The sequence below is a fragment of the Astatotilapia calliptera genome, chromosome 1, assembly GCF_900246225.1.
Source record: "Astatotilapia calliptera chromosome 1, fAstCal1.2, whole genome shotgun sequence".
NCBI classification, from domain to species: domain Eukaryota; kingdom Metazoa; phylum Chordata; class Actinopteri; order Cichliformes; family Cichlidae; genus Astatotilapia; species Astatotilapia calliptera.
The window spans coordinates 25,501,237-25,524,779 of record NC_039302.1 but is presented as its reverse complement, the minus strand read 5'-3'; the positions used below and the strand labels follow the sequence as shown (position 1 = coordinate 25,524,779).

Below are 23,543 nucleotides of genomic sequence, written 5' to 3'. Positions count from 1 at the left end.
ATTAAACAACGTGAACAGAAAAGAGCTACATTATCAGGAGTATTGACTAAGTACTGAAAAGTTTATAATAAATGCAGCACTATTTGTATGACTCAGTGTAGCTGTAAATGTATTGTGTTTATCATTACTATATGCACATTAGTCAAGCTTTCAGATATGTGACCCCCTCCATTGTCATTAACAGGATTACATTCTTCTTTGTGGGTTTTGTTTTTGCTATCGGTTTTGTGCTCTCATTTATTAACGACTTTAATTTGAAGTACCAATCTCTAAAATGGGTCACCGCATTGGGATCCAAGTTACAAATGATACGCAATGATGCTTGAAGAATTTAATATTAAATTGTTTGTGCAGACTGTACAAAGTACAGCATACTGTAGATCATTGAAAGTCTTCAGTAATGTCTATTTGAAGCAAACACATCTCAGAGTAATTCACTTTGAACATTTTTTTAACTCGGGAAAAGCAAAGAGATTAAAGCTCACTTGTTTTAGCATTCATGACAAATTTAACATATTTTGGTCTTATCAGTATTTATACATTCCAGTAATACATTTCAAATGTCCATCCATCCATTCGCTTCCGCTTATCCTTTTCAGGGTCACGGGGGGTGCTGGAGCCTATCTCAACTCTCATAGGGCTACACCCTGGACAGGTCGCCAGTCTGGCACACAGAGACAGACATCCATTCGCACTCACATTCACACCTATGGGCAATTTCGAGTTTCCAATTAACGTAACCCACTAACTGCATGTCTTTGGCCTGTGGGAGGAAGAACCCACGCAAACATGGGGAGAACATGCAAACTCCACACAGAAAGACCCTGGCCTGATGGTGGAATTAAACTCAGGACCTTTTTACTGTGCGGCAACAATGCGAACCACTGTGCTGCCTCATTTCAAATGTGTTATTTACAATTAAGTGAAAACAAAACAAAAGAAAATAACTTGAATTTTGGATATAAAAACAACATGACAAATAAAACTTTTTTCCTAAACATTTGTTGAAAACAAACACTTAATAAATTACGGTTATAATTATAGCCATATAATATCTGAAAATTCTTCAGCAATGTTTCTTTGAAACAAACAGAGCCCAGGGTAATTCACTTTGATTGAAAAGCATTCTAATGGCAACATGTACATCACTTATACCCTAAATATCACAGTTTGTTTTTATTTGAGATCGTACACCATAACTGAAAGCCCATTTCAAACCTACACAACCTTCTACGTAACTGACTTGCACTTCCCGAGAAAAATAACCACTGTTCAGTCGACACGTACCACAACGACCTGAATGGTGTGGAAGGCTGTGGTGTAGGGATAAATGGAGTTTCTAGTTCCAGCGTCATGTATGAAGTAGATTTATCGCAAAAGTCAAAATAGACCTTAAGATTTACCCTCTGGTGAATGCATTCAGAAACTTGCCCAAGGATATATTGGCATGCAGACTGAAGTAACCTTACATTAGTAGATGACCTGCTCTACCTCCTGTGCTCACCCCTCAAATCCACCGGTCAAGTTAAATTCAGTCAGACCTTTAAGGGTCGGGTCTCCCTTGTAAAAGAGATCTTTGGTCTCAATGGGACTAAACTGGTGAAATCAAAGTTAAATAAATAAAATAATGTTTGTTATGAGTACATTTTAAATATGCTGAACCTAAGTGTTCTCACAGTGCAAATCTTTGACTTACTATATAGAATAATTTCCAAATGACAGCAGGATCATATTCTATAAGAAACAGTTATCATGAGATCATTTTCATGCATCCATGTATTAGAAAGAGCTAAAACTGAAGTTATGGTCACAACACTACACACTTTGATAGCCACTCTCTGTGATTATTGGTACAGAGCAGTTAGTAGATTTAAAACAGGTGGGTACTTGGAGTTCAGAGACACGCTGCCCATCCTGAACTGGAACAACTGGGCTTAAGATGCTTTCAGGGCTGTTTCTAAGTGACTCCTCCTCCGACTTGTCCAAATGTTCCTTATGCTCAGTATTTCTGTGCTCTAAAAGCGAAGCATCAGGCTGCCTCACCAAACTTGGAATTTCCTGATAGTCGTCATCCACTGCAAGAAAACTGTGTGACCCTATGGGCACACATATGGGGACCTCTTGATAGGACATGTCTGTTGATAGAAGAGGTGAAACCACTGATGGTGAAATACCACTTAGTTGTGCAGGAACTTGACAAGCTGGTATCTGGTGATCCGGACATCTCTCCATTCCACTGTTACTGGGATGGTAAATAGAGTCACAAAGCATTTCAGCCGTCCCCTGGGTGTTTAAGTTGTCTGTCATAGTCTGATGTAAACAGCCAGGAAGAAGGAAGTGATAGGTTTTATTTTCAAATGCAGATACTCCAGAACTCGTTTCAGAGAATAATTCACTTCCTTGTGTATTGTTTGACTGTGTCGGGAGACTGGTGCTCACTGGTAATATTGGGCAAATATTTGGGAATATTTTACAGAGCTCATTCTTAGCAGCTTTAGCAATAGAAGATTCTCCATTCACAGCAACGGGGCTTTCAGTATTTGTATAACTTAGATCAGAGGAACCCGTGCTGACCCCACTGCTTTGCTGAAGGCTTCCACAGCTTGTGTCTGTCAATGACACCTTCGACCTGAATACAAAGAAACAATTACTGAAACTGCCAGATATAAATCCTCAAGGAAATGTCTTGTAATGGTGATGCATCAATGCAGTCAATACTAACCCCAGTTCACTGTCATCTGGAATAAGGGTCTCAACATGTATGGGGATGGTAATGATGGGTTCAAGTTTCAAGACCTAAGCAAAATGAATGAACAGTCTTAAACATTTCAGTTGAAGGAGGAAAATCTTTTGGAACTTTAGTATGTTTCTCAAAGTGCCTTTTGTATTCCTTAAGATATCATTTCTGGTTGACTTAGTTTGCCCTGTTTTTGGGACAATAGGATTTAGTGACTGATTTTACCGTAGAAAAAACCTGTTAAAAAATGCAGAGCTGGATTCTGATTTCAGCACAATTTCTGTTAAATCATAGCGTTTGTGAAGGCCATTTGACTCCAGGGCTGATTATGCCATGAACAATGAAAAATTAAATATAGTGTCACTTAAGACAGGCCACAAATTCAAGTTCAGCTGTAGTCCCTGCAGATCAGCTGATTTTTAGTGCCAGTCTTCATCAGCTGATGGCTAAGCAGATACATTTCTATTCTAATCGCCAAATGTTGTCCACTAGATGCATTAGATTTTCTTTTGACTATAACAGTCCTGATAAAGCTGCTATTTATAGACCAAATGTAAATCCAATTATGGCAAATGATGAAAAAGTGATGCAATATAATAATTTAATGAAAATCACCAACAGATTTTAAATTGTTAATAATTATTAATAATAAAGTAAATGAATGCAACCATTGAAGTTAGAAGTTTTTGACCTCACCTGTCTCACCTTCTGCTCACTTGGATTAATATTAAGAAAAGAGGGATTTGTAGTTTTCGGAACTGCATCGTAATAGATTTTTCTCAACCTAAAAGGAAATGTAGGAAAAAAATGATGACCCCATTCAAATATTTAGGGGAAATATGCACTGACCGAGGCACAAGAAAAACTTGTTGATCTACATGACTCACTTTGCATAACAGCCATATTTAGCAACGCTGAGGATGACTGCAGCAATGCTGAGGGTGATAATGATAACCAACATCAGGTTGTGGCGGGAAGGACCTGTGAAATAACATGTATGAAACAAGTTTAATAATTGCAATCTTGCACAGATGTTATACAGCAGAGAGATATAGTAGGATAAAGTGCATAGCATATGCTTATATGTCTGCTAACAGACTTGTATTTTGTGTTAGATGTGTTGTGTTGATGACACTGTGTGTCACTACTTAATGCTATATAATTCCTAAACAGTTTCTTCATATTGCCTCAAAAGGATAGTTTTTAGTTATTTTTTTATACCAATGAGTGTCCCATTGCATTTTTTTTTTACTCTATGCAGCCTCCAAAATGTAAGTTACAAAGATAAAATATACATTTTTTAAAAAGTCTTCATACTCTATCTTATGCTATACACGGTATGAATGTTCAGATCGATACTACTTAAAACAGGACATAGCATCATAATTTATTGATTTATTGTTGCTTTGTTGTTCAGGAGATTAAAAAAGAGAAATTAAAACTGTACATATTATACATACAAACTTTTTATCTCTTTGCTTTTGAGATTTCCACAGATCCTTTATATTCGAATACACTTCTAAATTCACTTTTAATGTTACAATCTAAGCTGCTCATCTCCACTTTTCTCTGGAGACAACAGCTTACATGATAGTTAGTTTGAGAGTTAATATTAAAACTCATATTATTTTTCAGCTGAATGTGTAATAGAAATATAATTAGGGCCTCTTAACACAGTTAAGAAATACAGAATTTACTGTTTTACAACTGAATAAAGACAATTCTTACCAGTTTCAAATTCCCACTCTTTGCTACTGTCACTGAACTTGCCACTCAGACTTAAGAAGCTTTTCACGCTGACCACATATGCTGAACTGGGAGCCAGGTCTTGACCTTTTATTACATAGTAATTTAGTTCATCAACTGTGGCTGGTTTGAAAGGTCCAGATGTCTAGTATGGAGGAACAAAAATGAGTTTGACAGTTGTCCATGTTTACATCTCCAGAACAAATAGTTACTGTGGCATTGTTCCTACCTTTTCTGTTTCTCCTTTTTTATAGTAAGTCACCACAGCAGTCATTTCATTGTTTAAAAATCCCTTCATGTTTGACGTCCACTTGACTTCAAAATTCCCTTCAGATTTATTGACTGATTTGATTGTTGGAGTTTTTGGTTTTACTGTACAGAAACAAAAGAGCATTAAAGTGAATATTTGTTCACCTCCAGAGAGTCTTTCTGGCAGATGCAGAGTTATGGGAAATAATTTGAAAGAAGCCAACGTACTGCTCTCCATGACATTGATAGCTTTTGACTCCATGATGTTGCCATCTTTCCAGACTTTTGCTGTGAGAGCTTCTCCTAACACACGCATCAGTTTGAAGGAGCAACAACACTTTCCAATGCCACACTGTTGTACAGCGCAGTTCTCCTCACTGGGGAGCAAAGGATAATATGCAAAACACTTTAAACATTCATATGCCACAGCATATTTACACTGTCAGCCACAGCATTGAAACCACAGACAGATGAAGAAAGTAACAAGTAATGACTACACATTAAATGCAGTGTTAATGATTAACCTTGGATTCCAGTTACACCCAACCAATCATCTTTGGATCATGCTAACCTCCTGCTACAACAACGCCACATTTTTATCCTTTGTACACATGTCCCACATACTGAGGCAGTGTTACTCTAGTTTACTAAAGTCATTGTTTAAACAGCACAAAAATTATGGAATAAAATTAACAGTGCTCATCTATTGACATATTCCCCTGAATCCCAAAGAAGATTAACAGACAGAAAAGCAGCTGAAATTTGTCAACTGTTTAACACTTATTGATTAAAAAAACAGCCTAAAGAAACAAAAACAAATTTGGGAAAACTGTACATATTGTAAAAGTACAATATGTTTGTTCTTCACAAGAATGTACCAACCATTTAACTGCCATAGCTTATTATTTTAGTTTTTTGCTGTTTTTTTTTTTTTTTTTTAAGTTTGATATAACTCTGTGCACATTCATTTTACCTCTCAGCACCAGTAATACCGAGTTTGCTGGGATTTCCACTGAGAACTTCCACACAACAAGAACTGTCTAGAAAGTGAATGAGGAACACAACGAAGAGCAAAAATCCAAACATCCCAATCTAACTGAGAATCCACTCAGTGTGCCAATGCAAGTCCGGTCCACATACAGCCGACCCAGGAACCCCCACACAGGGCAGATACCCTCAGAAGCAGCACCCAGTCAAAGTAAGCCTGTTGGTTTTAATGCCATGGCTGATCGGTGTAATACTAAAATCATCGATTAAAAACACACCGGGCATACTTGTCTTGGACTTGGAGAGTCATGCTGTACTCAGTGCAGTTTTGCAGCTCCAGCTCACACTGCATCACCTGGTCAAAGTCGTACGTACATTCAAGGTTGAAGCCAATTGTCGGATTCTTTCCTGAACGAAACATATTATACAAGTACGAAAATTATGAGTGCTCACACAGGGCTCACACAGACTATCTAATTACAGTATTAATATTATTATTATTATTTTACTGTAAGCTACATACCAGGAAGTACGGCCGCAGTTATGTATCCAAAAAGAAGCACGGTATAAGAGATCCAGTTGCAAACTTGTCTGGAAGAAAAAACGAAAATAAGATATTTTCTTTTAACAAACCTGACGGATTCGTGAAGAAAGTCAAATTTACGTTATCCAGGTTACCTGTTTGAATCCATTACGAGACAATTTAGTTCGCGTATTTTCATAGAAAGCGGTCTGCTCGGCTCCAGCCTAAATCCATTCGCACAGTGTGTCTCACAGTCTTTCTCATGTGAAAGCTGTTGCAGAATGCACCACTCATTTAGGGGAAGTCAGACTCACTGACTTTTCTTTGGAAGGACAGAACCGTGCGTATAAAAACGGGGGAGGGGGGAGTAGACTTACTGTAAAACACTGTAAAATCCCAGTTTGGCAGTAGAGTGGGAATATGGAAAGTTATGGAATAAAAACGATGGAATCATTTAAATTAAGCAAAATTTTCCTCTTTCTTTTTCCCGTGCACATTATCGACAGGAACTAACATTACCAATTATATTTTGTTGGGTCTCTAAAGTTCACTGGCTGTCCTCAGCTGTTTTATATTACATTTATGCTAAAAGTCTCTGACCGCTTGTGTGTCATACTGTCATAGACCTGCGTTAGGCTACGTATAGTAAACGGAACCTGAACATGAAATTATACAGCTTTCATGGAAACATTTTAAGCCTACTATTGCACATAATAAATAATGCCTTGATTCTAGAATTGCGATATGCCATTCTTGCACAAAGGTCGTTTTTATTATATGGAGAACATGAGAGGAAAAAATAAACCATGTATAAATAATTTGGAAAAAAGTTATGATAAACACAGTATGATTATTTGTGACAAGCTAGACAATAAACAAGACAACAAACACAAATGATTCTATTCTATTCTTAAGGATATTTCTAATTGGCAAATTACTGCTGCAGTTTTGCAGTTTGATTTAAAAAAATACAGTTCACATTTTCAGCATTTTTTGCACAGTCAATAGCCATGACGTGACATAAATTTATATATAGACTTATTTTAGGTTCAAAACATAACACACAATTACAAGAAACCTTAGACCCATACCAGGCACATTTTAATGAATGTATACCCATGTATAGTGTAGCACTAATTTTCATTCACTGATGATGTAAAAGGGGAGGAACATGTTTTAGTCACATTGACAGGAGGTTTATATGTCCCCTTTCATCTTCTTCCACAAAGTGGAATGTATATAAAGCAAGTTGTGGTGTTTAACATGAATGTATTCTCAGAGGAATTTCCTTGTTGGAAGTCAAACTGCCATTGTTCGGGTGCAGGAGTCAAACCTGAGTTGTGTTGGATGTATTTTGGTTATATAAATGTATTGAGGGTTACACTTTACTTTACTTTAAGTTTTTCCTCTGTATGTGTTTCAGGGTAATTTTCGGATCTCTGCCAACTTAGAACACCTGGGCAGTGTGCTCCCTGACTTCAAATATATTACTGGCACTCCACACTCATGTATCCACGCCCAAGACTGAGCCTACTGGTTTCTATACTGTGTTTTGTTTAACTGCCAAAACAGTGATCCTCACTTTTTGTCATGGCCTTATGAGCCAGGATGTTTCCTTGAACTGTCTGAAGTTCACTGAAAACAGGAAGTCAGCATGGAAAACAATGGGAAAAACATGTGTGCTTTTGTATGTATGTGCAAAGATAATTTCATCACGTATTTGAAGTATATGGAAATTAATTTGTGATATTATCAAATAAATAAAAAGATACATAATTTAAATACAAGTGTAAGTATTTCATATGAGACATAGAGACATAAAATGTACATGTTTAAAACTTGTTGTGTGAGAAGTAAACTGTTTGCTTTTGTGTGCAGTAAACTGAATCCAACCTTTTGAAGGCAAACCATTTCTCACTCACCATCGATAATTCCACAGTTTTCCCTTCTCCTCAGGTTAAGAGCCTTGGTGTCATCCTAGACAGTTCACTTTCCTATAAATCTCACATCAATAATCTCACCTGTTCTGCCTACTTCCATCTACGCAACATTAACAGATTACTTCCTTCTCTTTCCACCCAGTCTCCATTCTTGTCCACAGTCTTGTTACCTCCCGTATTGACTACTGCAATTCTCTTTTGCATGGTCTCCCCCAAAAATCCCTCCATAAGCTTCAACTGGTTCAGAACTCTGCTGCTCTCATTATCACCAGAACCCCCTCCTACCAGCACATCACCCCCGTTCTTCAGGAACTTCACTGGCTCCCTGTGAAATTCCGGATAATATTCAAACTTCTTCTGCTCACCTTCAAGGCCATTCATAACCTCGCTCCTCCTTACCTTTCTGACCTGTTAACCACTACCTGTTCACTTCGATCTTCTTCTTCTATCCAGCTTACTGTACCTTCCTTCCGCCTCACCACCATGGGAAGCAGAGCTGTCAGCTGCTCTGCTCCCAGGCTGTGGAACTCTCTGCCCCCAGAAATAAGAAACATTGGTTCTCTCCCCCAGTTTAAATCCCAACTCAAAACTCATCTTTTCAAATCTGCATATTCACTGTGAATCCACTGTTTGTTAATTTTATCTTGTGCTTTTGTTTTATCGTTCTTATTTTGCCATTGTTTTACTAAGTGTTTTATCCTATTGCAAAGTGTCCTTGGGTGACTTGAAAGGCGCTCATATATAAAATCTATTATTATTATTATTATTATTATTATTATTATTATTATTAATTGCATTTGTCCCTAACCACCAGAAACCCTCACGTTAACTTTTATCATGTGGAAAAAGGTTAGCGTTCATCCGTCAGCTTCACTGTGCTAATGTTATGCTAACGTAGCTGTTTTGCTAGTGATCACGTAGGACATCATTATATACCAGCTAGTCCGACTTCAGTAACCCTACAAAAGTCACTGCTGTACGTTTTAATTTTTTCAGAAATCTCTTAGTCAGAACATGGCATATCATGTTTAGGTGGAAACTAGCGAGCTAATTTCCTGCTAACTTCTAACTCCGTTGAATTTATTAAATCTGTTTTCATGGATGCCTGAATGTTAAACTTAATTGTTACACCTGGTAAAGCAGCAACGCTAATCATTTTATTAAAGATGAAAGAATTTAGACAGTTTTTAACTCTCAGTAATGCCGCAGTGTTCCTTTGACTTTGGGACCTGAAGCAAACGGAGTTTTGAACCCAGATTACTCCGCAAGGCTCCTGACTACGGCAGCCGTACCGCTCCGCCAAGCCATCAGGCGGTGCCTTCATAGCTTACCAAAGTCGTACTAAAACATTTTTGACAGATTTCTGCACGCCATGTACTACATCAAATCGGTTCGAGGTCAGTAAGCACAACCAGAATTCATACATAAGGCACACTGTTGATTTTTGAGAGAATTAAAGGATTTTAAGTGTGCCTTACAGTGTGCAAAATACGTTATACAGAAGAAAAGAATATATCACGATATATATCGTTACCCCACATGCTTCAAATTATACCATGATATGGATTTTAGGCCATATCGCCCAGCCCTACTCAAGAACATCTCTTTAAACAGTCTTTTCTCTTACCATTGAGTTTCTTTTCAGATCCAGAATATATTAATTTACATGAAGTCTTTGTATGATATTGAAGCCTTTTTTGTGGTGAATTATGTACACAAGAATGTCCTAAAAGGGCTTTCTTAAATAATGTCTGATTTTTTTCTCTCTCTCAGTTGTCCTGTTAGGTTTCCTGTAGGTTTTGTTTCACAGCTTTCAATTTTCTCCTCAAACATAAAGTGGCTTGGTGCCAAAAGAAAGAAAAAATAGTCTGACGTACTAACCGATCAACTATTGCAGACACGGTCTGTTAAACACGGAACAATCAGGCTTACAACACATTGCAGGGAATCTGTCTGGTCTTGCAAGTGCATTGTCAAAGAAGACAGTTTCGTTTTTCCCTTTAGGTTTTTCAAAACACTAACCAATCCTGCACCAGCTATGGATATAAAATCTCAAGACTCGGTTGTGTTCCTAACATTGGACAAGCTGATTCTTTTTCACACGAAATTGTCTTAGACTCTGGATTGTACAACTAACATGTCGGCTTGGCGCAACAAACAAAACTACAGTTATTTTTAGAAAGTTTAATGAAGAAACTAGACAAGCTGGTGCTCTTCAAGACAGCTAATAATTTCACACTGACAAATATGAGACAATCCTGAGTTTCAAGTTCTTCAAGTTCTCTTCTGGTTCAGTCCATCTGTTTGTGTCTAAAACAGACTTGAAAGATGATTCCTGATGTCTATCAGTAGGTTGTCAGTTAGTATTATTACTGGTACTTCTCATATATACACATTTTAAGCAGTGTTCTTTCAGAAATCTTCGGTATCTTAAATATTATGACACGTCACATTTATATTTTTTCATCGTCTCAGACCTTATAAAGCATATGGTGTTTGAAAGTAACCAAAAAGAGGTTGTGGGGTTTTTTTATTTTAAATTAAACCACCTGTATATGTAAAATGAAATGCCATGTTTATATTTCCTTAAGAGGATATACTATTATTGAAGAGCTGTGTGCATTTTCCGCACCCATACATTACATTCTCTGAATAACTTAGGGTGGTGACCACTTAAAGAACAGCAGTTTTTCTTTTATTTGCAAAGCTATCCTTAATAAAGTACCATTCTATTTATTTAGAATGGTACTTTATTAAGGCTGAAGTTCAAGCCTTATTTTGAAGGTCTCTTGCCGGATGTATAATCTATTTTTTATACTCGCTGGCTGCGGCTGCTTCTGCTCTCTGACTAAAATGTCTATCGTCAGTTTTGATAAATTACCTCAGGTATCAAAGATTTGGATCGCTCTGAGGCGGCTTGACAAAAAAGGTTCGTGAGTTTGTGTGAGTTTCTCGTCTTCTCGTCAGCCGTGATTTTTTTTTAATTACTCACTGATGTCAGTCTGTGCGTCTGTGTCCATGGCAACCAGCCCCTTTAACCCGTTAAAGTCAAAATGAGGATTGTGTGCTCATATTTTCTTTTTTCCCCCCAGATAATATAAGTTAAATCCATTTAAAAAAAAGTTTATATATTATTTTTTGCTTTATCAGGCAATAACGTACTCATAAATAACCCCCCAAAAGGGTAGGAGCATTTCGCTGGTGACTGTTATATTAGACCGCGAGCTCACATCTAAAATTATTTTATTTTATTTTTTTCTTCAAAAGAACCAAAGAGGGAACAAAAATCTGATTATAGGATTACTAGAATCATGCAATTGGGTATTTAGCAAATATATTAAACGGTTAATTTTAATAAGAGATGAATGAAATACTGTAACAATCAAGTGTTCAGATGTGAGTGTTTAAAATCCATGTCAAACATGGACAAACAACACACCAAAACATTTGTGCCTAATAGCCTATATATATATATATATATATATATATATATATATATATATATATATATATATATATATATATATATATATATATATATATATTTACATAACACTTACACATAATATATATCTAAACAATCTGCAGTTAACTGAAAATACTAAACACAACAAATGTCTCTAGTTAACTATAAAGTCCATTCACTTGGATTGTAAATTTGATTTTTCATGATACTCATGTGAAGTGTGCTACCATGCATTCAAACACAGTATATGTAAATCCAGCTTTCTCATGACGGCCATAAGACATAAATAAGCACTTCTGTGTTGAGAGAGATTATACTAAATATACTGCTTTTTAGATCTGATGCACTGATAACATTCAATTAAGTTCAATCCAATCCAATTTAATTTTATTTATCAATCAATCAATCAATCAATCAAAATTTATTTATATAGCACATTTTTAAGACCGAAGTACACCAAAGTGCTTTCCATTAAAATCGCAGTACAAATAAAATCACAATGAAATATAAATTACAAATATATAAAATAAGATAATTACATAATCTAAATACAGAGCCAGATGTAAATTACCCTAATTCGCCTTAAATGCCAGATCAAACAAATACGTTTTTAAACGTGATTTAAAAGACTGAATGGAATCTGATGCGCGAATATGAAGAGGGAGAGTATTCCATTATGTAACGTCAAATCACAAAAACAGTTGCCTCAAAGTGCCTATAACTATACTAACCAAATGTCCAGCTACTGGCATGTTTTCCACAGCATTGGTGGCTGTTTTGGCTTATATCTTTATAAATTATAAGTGAATGATTGATTAACCATTAATAAATGCACTGTTTGCAATTATGTAATGGTAACATTGTAAAAAGTAGACTCTTACATTTACTTTGCTGCAGATGAAAAAGTGGCTACTCTTCGAGAAGTGTCTATTCCCCCAGCTGCTGATGTTACCATCATTGTACAGGTATGCATTCATCCATCCATTGAGTCAGCCAATCAACTTTAAAATCTCCAAAGTTATACATTTAATTCTCACAAATATGCATTTAAAGCAGACATTAAATTTAAAGATTTAAAATGATCACAGTCCTCACAGCATTTGTTGAGATTTGATTAATCTTTTATGTGTAATTATGTAATTGTTCTTTCTTATCATGTGTATTTTTGGATTGATTTGTTTTGTTTTTGTTGTTTTGACTTTGACTTTAAATCATTGATTGTTAATATTATTAAGTATAAAACATGAATGTGCTCTTTTGTTGTTTACTTATTAAAATATTGCCCATTATATTATATTATATTACATCACCTTTTCAGATTGTCAGCAGTGCTTTTGGGCTGAACTGCTCCAATGTTGTGTTCAAGGTACATGTGTAAAATACAGGCATTTCTCTAAACGTTTAGTGGAAGTGGGTCCATGTGTCAAAAATGATTAATGAAAAAAAAAATTGGTGGGAGCTCTTGAAAACACAATAAGCTGATAAGTTTCCTCTGTGTGTAGATAAGGAACCATCATGGCCATCTTATCCCTCTGAACAGCTCCATCCCTGCTAACAGCAAGCACATGTATGTGGTCTGGTGATGTAAAAGTCTTTACATTTAATCACTGCATACTGAAAATATATAATCAAGCAGTTATATATTTTTCTTCACAGACCTTACGTGCTTGAGGTTGCAAAGATCTTTCAGCATGGTAATCAGTGTGTTTATCTTTAACAGTCTGTAAATGTTTCTACATTTCATAATCCTGTTAATGGAATAACTACAGCCAATCAGCTTAGCTTATGGGATATACAAAGGCAATGGAATTATGAACAAACCTTGTATCAAATGTGGTGCTGGGAGGGGTCCCAGCACCTCTATTCTGGAAAAAGTATTTGCAATGATTCATTTGCTGTAAAAGAAAAATAGAACATAATATAAAGTATTAGATTTTCTTGTCATGGGACAGTTTTTTAAACAACAGACAGAAATTTTAGAAGGTATCACAAATGGAATATCCTAAAGACTACTCTTGGTCAGCATCCACATCCTGTGAATGGAACCGCAGCTTTAATAGTAGCAGTGAATGGACTCGTTTTCCTTTATTTTGGATGGGAAACACATGAAACACTTAAACATGAATCAGTTTATCATGGCTAAATTATTCTACAAATAGTAAAGAAGATACAGAAAGAAAGATCACTACAATGTATAGTCCTGAACAAAAAGGCACCTTTTTGATTTCTGTTTGGTTTCATATTACTTCAGTGTGTCCCAAGCCGAGAACCATCCCCATGACTGTGATCAATAAAACTATGAACACAAGACTACAGACTATTGAAAGAAGGGTAAGTGCAAGTATTCTTTAATGAGAGTACAGTACAGTTAGTGGTTTGGCAGTAGTCCACAGACTGATCTCCGAATGAATATATTAACGACTTAATAACAGATGCTATTTGTCTGTAAATGATTTTAGATTGTATTTTTAATTATAGATACAGAGACTGGAAGACCTTCTTCCTCAAGTCAAACTCAGGCGTAATGAAAAACTAACCCAGGTATTTAAACTTTCTTAAAGCGGTGAATGCACTGAGAAACGCAGAACCATATTGAAGAGTTTTAGCCTCTTCATCAAATCTCTTAACCCATTAAATCCCCAAAATTTCCCTGCAAAATAAGTGCATGCATTTTACTCCTTAGACATCCCCTACACACAATATGTTTAATTATTTTTTAATGTCGTAGGGGCTTAGAGCAGCAAAAGTTGTTCCCAGTGGGTTTAAATGGGTTAATATTACAGTGAGTTTTTAAAAAATCAAACACCTGGTCATTATCTTTTTGTTTGTATCAGGAAATTGAATGTCTCAACCAGAAGTTGAGGTTTCTTCATCAGAGAATGCAGGTAAATCAAAAGTAATTATCATCCAACTTCTGCACACAGGGTAGTTTAGTAACTAACTTAAAAAGTGAAAATCTATTATGGCACATTCACATAGGATAAGGCAGGGTAAGATATCCTTTATCGATCCCCTTCAATTCATTCCCTTCCTTTCACTCATCAGCATAAGGAGCAGTTGGTATTCACTGTCAAAATATCTGGTGGACCAACTCCAGTTAGAAGCCAGTGCCTTGAACAAACACAAGCTGACATGAGAATTAACCTAGCGTATTTTTTTTTTAATTATAAATTAAAATAAAGCAAAATCTGTGTCTTTTTTTATATAATTCCTTTTTCTATTATGACATTGGGGATTTGTCTATTTATGATGTGCTTTATCACTCATCTGCACCTTAAATAACAGATTGAGATATACAGCACTTTTATTTACTTTTATTTCAAATACAGTTGAGTATAATGAATAATGTGTGTTAGACATATTTACATTGTTTAGGTGTTTTTCTTTTATGTTGGTTCTGCTCTGAATTGTTGCAGGTAGCAAATTCTCACACATGGAAAGGGGTGTTGATCAGAGCCCCTCTGTGGTAAACTGAGAGCCGCATTTCAACTGCAGAGCAATGGTTATAATTGCCATCACGGTGCATCATGTTACTATGTACAGCTGGTTCATGATTTGTGTTTCCTATGTTATAGTGTTTCCAACTACTTATATTATTTATATTAGGATTTCAAACACCTGTAGCCATCCATCTAGTCACAGTCTGGACAAAAAGGCCTTAAACATTTAGATCACAGACTCGTGTTTGTATTCTCCAGGTTAATGCTGATAGTTCTTTCGTGTACTGCTTTTCTGTCTTCAAATGTAGTGAATATATTCCTGTCACCCACCCAAGTATAAGAGCAATATATCTGTAAGACCTTCACTTACTTGAGTAGCAAACAAGTAGCAAACTCATTTTGACTGGTGAACGATGAGTTTGACTGTATACTGTGTGTACCTTGAAATAAATAAAATAATTGAAGGAAATAAAAATAGTCTGACTGCATTATTTGTTATTAATATTTATTCATTTTGGAACTCTTATGCTCAGAATCTTTGTTGTTGTTTTCTCTTACTGGTTGTGAAAAAGACAATGGTTGCAAATGTTGGGCAATTTCCTGCCTTTGTAACAAATGATGCAAGCACTGAAACCGGTCAGGTCTGTCACACAGTGTTCAGTAATTTTTCTTGTGAAGGGGATTATGCATATCCAATTGCGACATAATATGCAAAGGCTAGGTGGCATCATGGGATTTTATGAAAAACTGTTATTTATTTGTCAAAACAAATGCTCAGAAATTTCTCCCTTATTGGTCCCTTTAGGCACTGTGCATTGAACTTTTTGATGTTAAAAGTGAGCAGTAGAGTTTGTTTTCAGACACTGCTGAATCATCATACTGGACATAACTTCAGTTTACACGTTATCCAAACAAGTCTTAAATGACTGGATTTGAAGAAAAAAATGAATACAGACACTTCACTCTGACAAATTTTCCAATTTTAGACGAAAATGATAGGCAAAAGGACAAAAAATGTATCTAACAGAAATTAATTTGATTTGTTTTACTAATATATCTATAATTAAATAAAATACATATCATGCAGTAGTTGAAAACATTATTTTATTAAAATTATCGTAGATTCATCAAGAAATGTAGTTTCATGTGATCGTCTTATACAGTAGGTGGCGGTGCATCCTCCAGCTGACTCACTTACAACATGGAAATGAAGACACGAAGAAGTAGCATTTTGTGTACAGTTAGCAAAAGGGCATGTTTGCTATGACGGCATTAAAGTTAGATATTGGCGGGCTTTGCTATGTTTTTCGTAACGTTTGTAATAGTTTTTCGTGCTCAAATCCTTCGGTTACAAAAACAGATCAAATAAACAGTCATGTATTAAGTGGGTAATTAACTAGCGGTTAGCCTGCTATCTGCAGCTGCGTGTCTCAGTTGACTGAAATGTCTTATAGACGGGCACTGGTGGATTGTGCGGTGTTGTCTCTGCAAGATCCCTGTGTGTTTTATCCGTGTTGCAGATGCTGTTTCTCCAGGATTGATGTTGACCAGCAGGACACTACGAGGTAAACACAAAGGTTCAGTTGTAGCCGAGAAACGGTAGCATTGTGAAAATCCCTTTAGAAACTGTGCTGAGAGGACTGTATCTAAGTGAGATACAGTCCAGTTAAAAGTGAATGGATTTCTTTTAGAAAATTAGAATATTTTTTTATACAATGTATGTTACCTCCGTTACCTGACAGTATATGGATACTGGTCAATCGTCTCTGTGTACCCACCACAGATGCAGATGCTTCAAGTGTGGTTACAAGTGCCTGAGAGAACAGGTGGATTACAGGTACCGTCTCTCACTGAGGGTGGCCCGGGACGGACGTATATTCGGGATAACAGTATTTGGAAACAGCTTGAAACCATTCTTTGGCATTCATGCAAATGAATTACAAAGGTGAGTACAGAAAACACAATGCAAGTTCCTATTATCAAGACTGAATAACTGTTAAAATGTTTTCCCAGGTTTAGGAGTATATATTGGGATAAAGCAGAGGCCATGGATACATATAAGTTGAGGTCATAGTATGTGATGGAGTTGGTGTACTGGTTGTTGTCACTTAGGGTTTACTACACCTCCCTCCGAATATAAGAGGGTGGAGAAAACATTAGAACACCAGTGAGTGCTTTGCAGTTCAGTACAACACCAGGACCACCATCCACAAAAATGCCAGAATTTAAAATTTTTGGCAAGTTTCTATTAACCCCCCCCAAAAAGAAGGAAAGAAATGGCAGTCCTATTGTATTAAATTTAACAGGTGTACCTAATAATATGGATACATGCTATTTGTTTTGTACCTCTTCTTTTTAAAGTGCAGATTTTAGTGGTTTTTTGTCAGTTTCAAATGACTACAACGTGTGAAGAACATAACATCTTCTCTGATGGTTAAGTGAAGAGCTGTGTGGGCTTTGTGTCTTTTATAGATTGGTGGAAAACTTGGACAGACCCGTGGAACAATCTAGAAGACTCACATTGCTGGTGAAGGCAGTCGAGGACTGTTTCATTGGCAGACATTTCATTTTTGGTATAAAGGTACATTCGTAAATCACGTGTGTAAAAGTATTATGTGACATGCAAGATCAAAAGTTATTCAAATACATATGAAGACTTAAAAATAGGCATTCAACATTTTAGTCACTATTGCTGTTTGGAGGTTTTTTTGTTTTCTTTTTATATAACTTGAAATCAGTGACTTCCTGGTCACACAAAACAGCAGAAATTAACTCAAACTCAATTGTCCATATTTTTTTATTCCTGCTGTTACTTTGAACATAAAATGATTTAAAAAAAAACATGAAAAGCAAGACAAACTATGCAACAATTAAATAATAAACGTCTCTCCACATTTCACAATTTTAGTTTCTCAGTTCACCATTAAAGAAAATAAAATAATAGGATCAATATATGTCCAAAATGTGTTCTAATTATGCTTACTTTATTTTTGCATTGTTTGAGCTTAGCTGTCTGTGGTATCATCTGTGTTGTTTAGGTGATGGAAGCAGAAAGTGCGCTTTGGTTTGGAGGACCTGTTCTAAGTGGCTCCAGCAGTAAAAATGCAGCACAGTTTGTTGCTACTCAGATGATTCTTCCCAAAGCAACGGGAATGGGAGGATGCACCGTGGTCAGTTATTATCGGGTTCTTCTTCAGAAAGCTTCTGAATCTGAACTTGTATCTGCTGATACCAGCAGAATCTCCAGTCTTCCAGCAACAACCCCGCTCCTCATTCATGATCATTCTCCAACTAGCAGCTTTAGTGATGCCACACTATCTGCCTCTCATCTTTTGCCCCGATCACTTCAAAGGTAATGAAATTAAGAAATGATACAATCTTCTGTATTTTCTGTCCAAAAAACCCCTACTAACTAGAGAGTCATGTACTCCTATGTACTATTTCTTTGTAGGGACTACAAAATAACAATAAATGGCTCTGAAAGCCAAAGTAAAAACCACACATATTCTCATAAGCTACTGATATTGACTTCTAAGCATGTGGGTGGAGGTGCTGTTACATTACATGCAAAAATGATAATTGATAATAGCTTTTGTTTCCTTCCTAGATCACGTTACATAGACTGCACCCTTACTCCCACAGCTCCATGGCAGCAATCACTTGGACTGGTTACATCATCAGCAGAGCAGGAAGAAGGCTGCAGTACCCAGGAATGTGGAGATGAAAACAGAAGTCAGGCTGACAAAAGTGTAACACCATATCTTGCACAGAGGGGTTGCCAGAAAAACCAAAAAGTGGAAAAGGACTTGGCTCCTTTTTTCTCATTGCAGCACAGTTTTTATGAGAGTCCATCATCTGAGAAGGGAGCTGGAAACAGCCTTAGCCTAAAGACTTGGTTAAGGCCGTCCCAGTATTGTCAGAATAGCCCCAAAGAAAAGGAGTTTTCTACTGGACAGCTCACCAGAACATTTTCATCAAGCTCATTGGCTTGGAACGATTTGCCTTTCTCTGAAAGTCTGACAGAGTTTTTATGTGAAGCCAATAAAGATTTTGACACTGATAGAGATACGAAACAAGTTCAGAATGTTCACTGGAAGGAAGTAAAGGCAAGAAATAACCTGGGAAACAGCAGCTTAATAAGTGAAACATCTTCCCAAAGAAATGCACAAATAACAGACAGGCATTTGCAAGCATTGTTGGATGCCACTAATACCCCTGCAACAAATGGATGTGGCTCACATGATTCAGCCAGCAAAGAATGTAAGAACCCTCTTCTGTTTGTCAAAAGGAGTCAAGATAGAAACATTTATTCCCATGGGTGTTATCAGGTGGATGGCACAGCTAGTTCACTGTCTTTTCAAAAGGAGGAAGAAGAGCAGCTTGAGGGGGATGCCTACAACTGTTCAGCAGATCTGTTTGGTAGCTCAGACACGATCAATCTTGAAACGGAGAGGCTCACCATGCATGCAGAAGCCGTCGGTGATGGCATGGAAGCTTGCTCACAGTTTTCCAAGGCAGATGAGCATCATCTGATTTATGAAAATGCGAATGTGACACAATCAACACCAGATAAAGGGAAATTTAAAAAAAGTAAATGCAGGGAGAGTTTGATTCCACAAGACACAAAAGGATTTGACTTTGTCCCTCCCTCTCAGTCCACACCCATTGTAAAACTAGGCGTCGTATCATACTCATGTGTTGACTTGTACAAAAGCGTGACAGGTGAATTCAGTTCACAGCCTGTCAATCAAAAAAGTTTTAATGCAAATTTACATGAAATGGAGAGTAAAAACAATTCTGTTCATAAACTGAACTGTGGTAATGCTGACCAGGCTTTGCAGAGTGAGATGGAATCTGTCAAAGAAAACTTTGTGTGGAGAACTACATCCAGCAGACACAGCCACAAACTTACCCCCAAAAGAAAATTCTTGAAACCAGTCGAGCATAAAAACAGTTTACATCCTCTGCAGCACCTTAGGGTGCAGGAAGAGGCTCTAAACCGCATGTCAATCAACTGTAAAGCAAGATTTATTGACGTGTCAGAGTGTGGCTATGACAATGAAGCAATTGTTCCTCCTACACCTGCGAGTAAAATCCAACAAAGTGTGCCAATCCGCAAAAGAAAGCTGACAGACAACCGCAACAATTTTGGTTCCATCGAGTGTGTGCTGAGAAAGACAGAAAATTGTGACAGTGAAGAGGTTAGCGAAGGGATTCATGGGAGCCAGACATGTGACTGCTCTAGAGATCTGTTCTCTGACTCTTTCTGAGACATTGTGTTGCAGAGTGACTTGTAAGAAATCGTGCTCCATTGGAGTAATACTGCTGTTATTTTACTCTGTGAAACAGAAAAAGAGGGCTCATATATTAAACACTATAGATAGAAGAGAGATGCTGTCTTGACCTTCAAGTTTGCACTTTGACTGAAAGTGTAATGAATTCTCTTCCTCCGCCTTTTTCATCAAATGCTTAGTCTAACTCAATGTTTTTAATTTTTATGCACTGTTTAGAAAGCGCTTTTAATTAAATGAAATATATAAACATGTTACATTTACCACAATCATTGCCTGGTCTTATTACAACCTGAGCTTAGCAGCAGTTAAGGTGGGGCAAAATCTCATCAACGACTATGGTTTTTGAAACATGTATAGAATGTGTTTGTATGTCCACATACTTATAGATCCATATTTTTGAAAGTATTACTGTCTTCTTTGAACACATTAAGGCTTTTTTCTAAAGGCTCAAGTGACTAAAAGCTTGAGCTCACAAGCGTATGAAAAATTATAGCTATTTACTTTAAGATGTTTGTAAGGTTAATATGTAATTAAGTGGATATTGCTATCTATTCAAGGACAATAACATTTTTATTTTATGTTTTCATTTGTTTATATTAATACATGTCAATATAAATAAAGATTAAATACTATTACAAAAGATTATTTATGGAACAAAGGTCCCCTGATAGTTTAAGGCATGCTTTAGACCACAAAAGCCAACAACGCTGTCACATCCTGAAAGCTCTCCAGTATAATTTGAATCACACCAGAGTCCTAAGCAGACCTACTGTTCTCCTGGGTTCACACTGCAGTTGTGCCTTTCGAGGGGTGTTTATGTTGGGATGAGTGTGTAAGGTGTCATGCCAGAGAGCCAAGAATAGCAGCAATGACTACAATGTTCTGGGGGTGTGATCAAAATAGAGAAATGAAGACGATGTTACATTGGTAAAACTGGAAGTGGAACAAGTGAACAGCTGGAGCCTTGTACTGCATGTGTTACAGAAACAAGATTGGCATGTAGTCAGCTGGGTACGGCATTATTGTGTCTGTGTGTGAATGCACGTGCCTCTTTGGTTGGTACTTGTATCTTAAAAATGCTTATGTGCACAGTTTAACTGATTTTGGAAAACTCATGTGAATACATGTGACATGTGAATTTGCTGTTCATTTGGTTTCGCAAATGATTATGCATGGGTGTATCACAAAGTCTTGGTTTGCCAGACAGGTGGTTGAGACCGAAATATCTCTAAATCCCATGTACCATGATGTTGGTAATGGCCATGTGACGATACCTATGATCCCACTATATGTTAATCTACTTGATGCAATGGCAGAAGATTGCTTTTGAGGATCCCCTGCTTTTATTATATATTTTTTTCCACTAGGAGCACAGGCCAAATGAGATTATTATTGGAAATAAGTCAAACGTTTTTGATTTACTTCCATGCTGCATGTGATAGTCATCAAAGACCATTATCAGATAAGAATGAAAAAGAACCTATTATACTAGCTTGGTTTTGATTGTTGTTTCTCTTCTGTTAACCTTGTCAAACGACATATTCAACATTATGCTTTGATGTCCTCCAGCAACCATGGTTAACAGCCAACTAATAATGCCCTAAAGGACATTTTCAGTCACGAATGGATTCCAGGATCTGTGCAGTGTATTTTTGCAAGGCTTCTTCTTGTGGAGAGATGAAAAACAGACCATGTATTTGGTGTCGAGAGTTTTATGAGTACTTGAAAATTTCTTTGTGAAATTTTGCTTTGGTGCCTGTTTTTGGATTAGGTCACAGTGACATCCAGCTACTACTGCAATGTGGTTATTCTGCTATCTGTTGTTAGCTGCTTCATTAATAATAAAAAAAATGTATTCTTTAGTTTCAGTAAGTTTAATTACATGATTTATGCAAATAGGAAACACAAAATGAATGTTTTCATATTCTGAATGAATGTGGAAATGCAAATGTGATGATTCAGGACTAGCAAGTATTGCAATTTGCAACTTACTGCACTAGTTTACATAAAATATAGGTGAATGGGATAAATGGGATTGTTTTTGTTTCTATGTAAATTAGTCCTTAGCCTTTTGAGGCTTTATGAGTGAAGCCCCATAACATCATATTGTTCCAAAACCTGCAGCTGTGTCTGTGAGCAAGGGAGACACTGCCTTTGCATGCAGCAGTACAGTACGTGAGTTATGTCACCAAGCACCCAGTGAATGGAAACATTCAAAGCCACGGTGTGCCAAGCTTAAAGTACGTGTGGTACTCTGAGAGAGAAAGGGGTGGGAGGGGCTGAGGGGCACGGTTACGTAATTCAAATAATTACTATATAGGGCAGATCGATTAACTATTAAAATTCTGTTTTTGTTCATACTATGTATATGCTTTCTTTGACATTCTTTTAAAATTCGGCTGCAGTGAGAGGCAGAAATCATGAGACACAGAGTCATGCATTAAGAGTCACCTGGCTGGAGTTGTACTATTAATCATACAGTGATGTCATGCACCTCAACCATTGGCCAGCTAAGAGATACAATTTTGTGATACTTTGCCTGTTTATTTTACCTACATTGCACTGTGGCACTCGATGACTTCACATTGCGTATACTAAAAGTACTAATGCTAAAGCGGACATTTTTAACACCTGGCAAAATATTCATTTTCCATTTTCTTGTACTTTTATAAACATGTTATAATGAAGCTGACTAAAAAAATACAGTATATATATATATATATATATATATATATATATATATATATATATATATATATATATATATATATATATTTTGGTATACTTTGAAAAACGAATATAATTTGTAGCATATGCAATAACTATGCACTTAATTCTTCATACTTTAAATATTTCATAGCAGCTAAGAATTTTTCAGTCCTTGACCTTCCTCGACATTTCCTGCGACATTAAGGGTTGTGACCCTCTTTTTAGTTCCACTGGACTTATTTTTATTACTTACTTTGTGATGCAGTAGTAGTGCTACTGCACACTTTTTAGGTTAAATGTCCTGCTGCGTTGTGGACGGAGGTGTGGCTGTGACATTAGAGAGCTAAAGAGATTAGAAAGGCGTGACAGGCACATGGTGTGGAAGGGTGGAGAAATGGCTTAGTATGGCGTTGTCAACAAAACGTCAGCTGAGGGGGACTGGCTCGTAGTCC

General features: G+C 36.6%; 2 protein-coding genes across 4 annotated transcripts; one reads left to right on the top strand and one right to left on the bottom strand.

Annotated features, from left to right (window-relative positions):
- Positions 1-970: 970 nt before the first annotated feature.
- On the bottom strand, positions 971-6,510 carry LOC113024522 (uncharacterized). Of its 3 annotated transcripts, none has more exons than XM_026171685.1 (10): positions 6,398-6,510; positions 6,243-6,310; positions 5,998-6,127; positions 4,961-5,109; positions 4,713-4,855; positions 4,466-4,628; positions 3,625-3,718; positions 3,434-3,521; positions 2,723-2,796; positions 971-2,629 (listed from the first exon to the last, which is right to left on the bottom strand). In XM_026171685.1, the coding sequence occupies exons 1-10, from the start codon at positions 6,439-6,441 to the stop codon at positions 1,816-1,818; spliced, it is 1,767 nt and encodes a 588-aa protein (XP_026027470.1). In that variant the 5' UTR covers positions 6,442-6,510; the 3' UTR covers positions 971-1,815. The 3 variants fall into 3 exon arrangements, with proteins under 3 accessions (XP_026027470.1, XP_026027489.1, XP_026027479.1); XM_026171704.1 differs by having other exon boundaries at positions 3,443-3,521; XM_026171694.1 differs by having other exon boundaries at positions 6,007-6,127.
- A 9,752-nt stretch (positions 6,511-16,262) lies between these two features.
- On the top strand, positions 16,263-22,244 carry ddias (DNA damage-induced apoptosis suppressor). Its single transcript, XM_026171671.1, has 5 exons — positions 16,263-16,653; positions 16,872-17,033; positions 17,561-17,669; positions 18,127-18,440; positions 18,696-22,244. The coding sequence occupies exons 1-5, from the start codon at positions 16,532-16,534 to the stop codon at positions 20,356-20,358; spliced, it is 2,370 nt and encodes a 789-aa protein (XP_026027456.1). The 5' UTR covers positions 16,263-16,531; the 3' UTR covers positions 20,359-22,244.
- Positions 22,245-23,543: the final 1,299 nt, after the last annotated feature.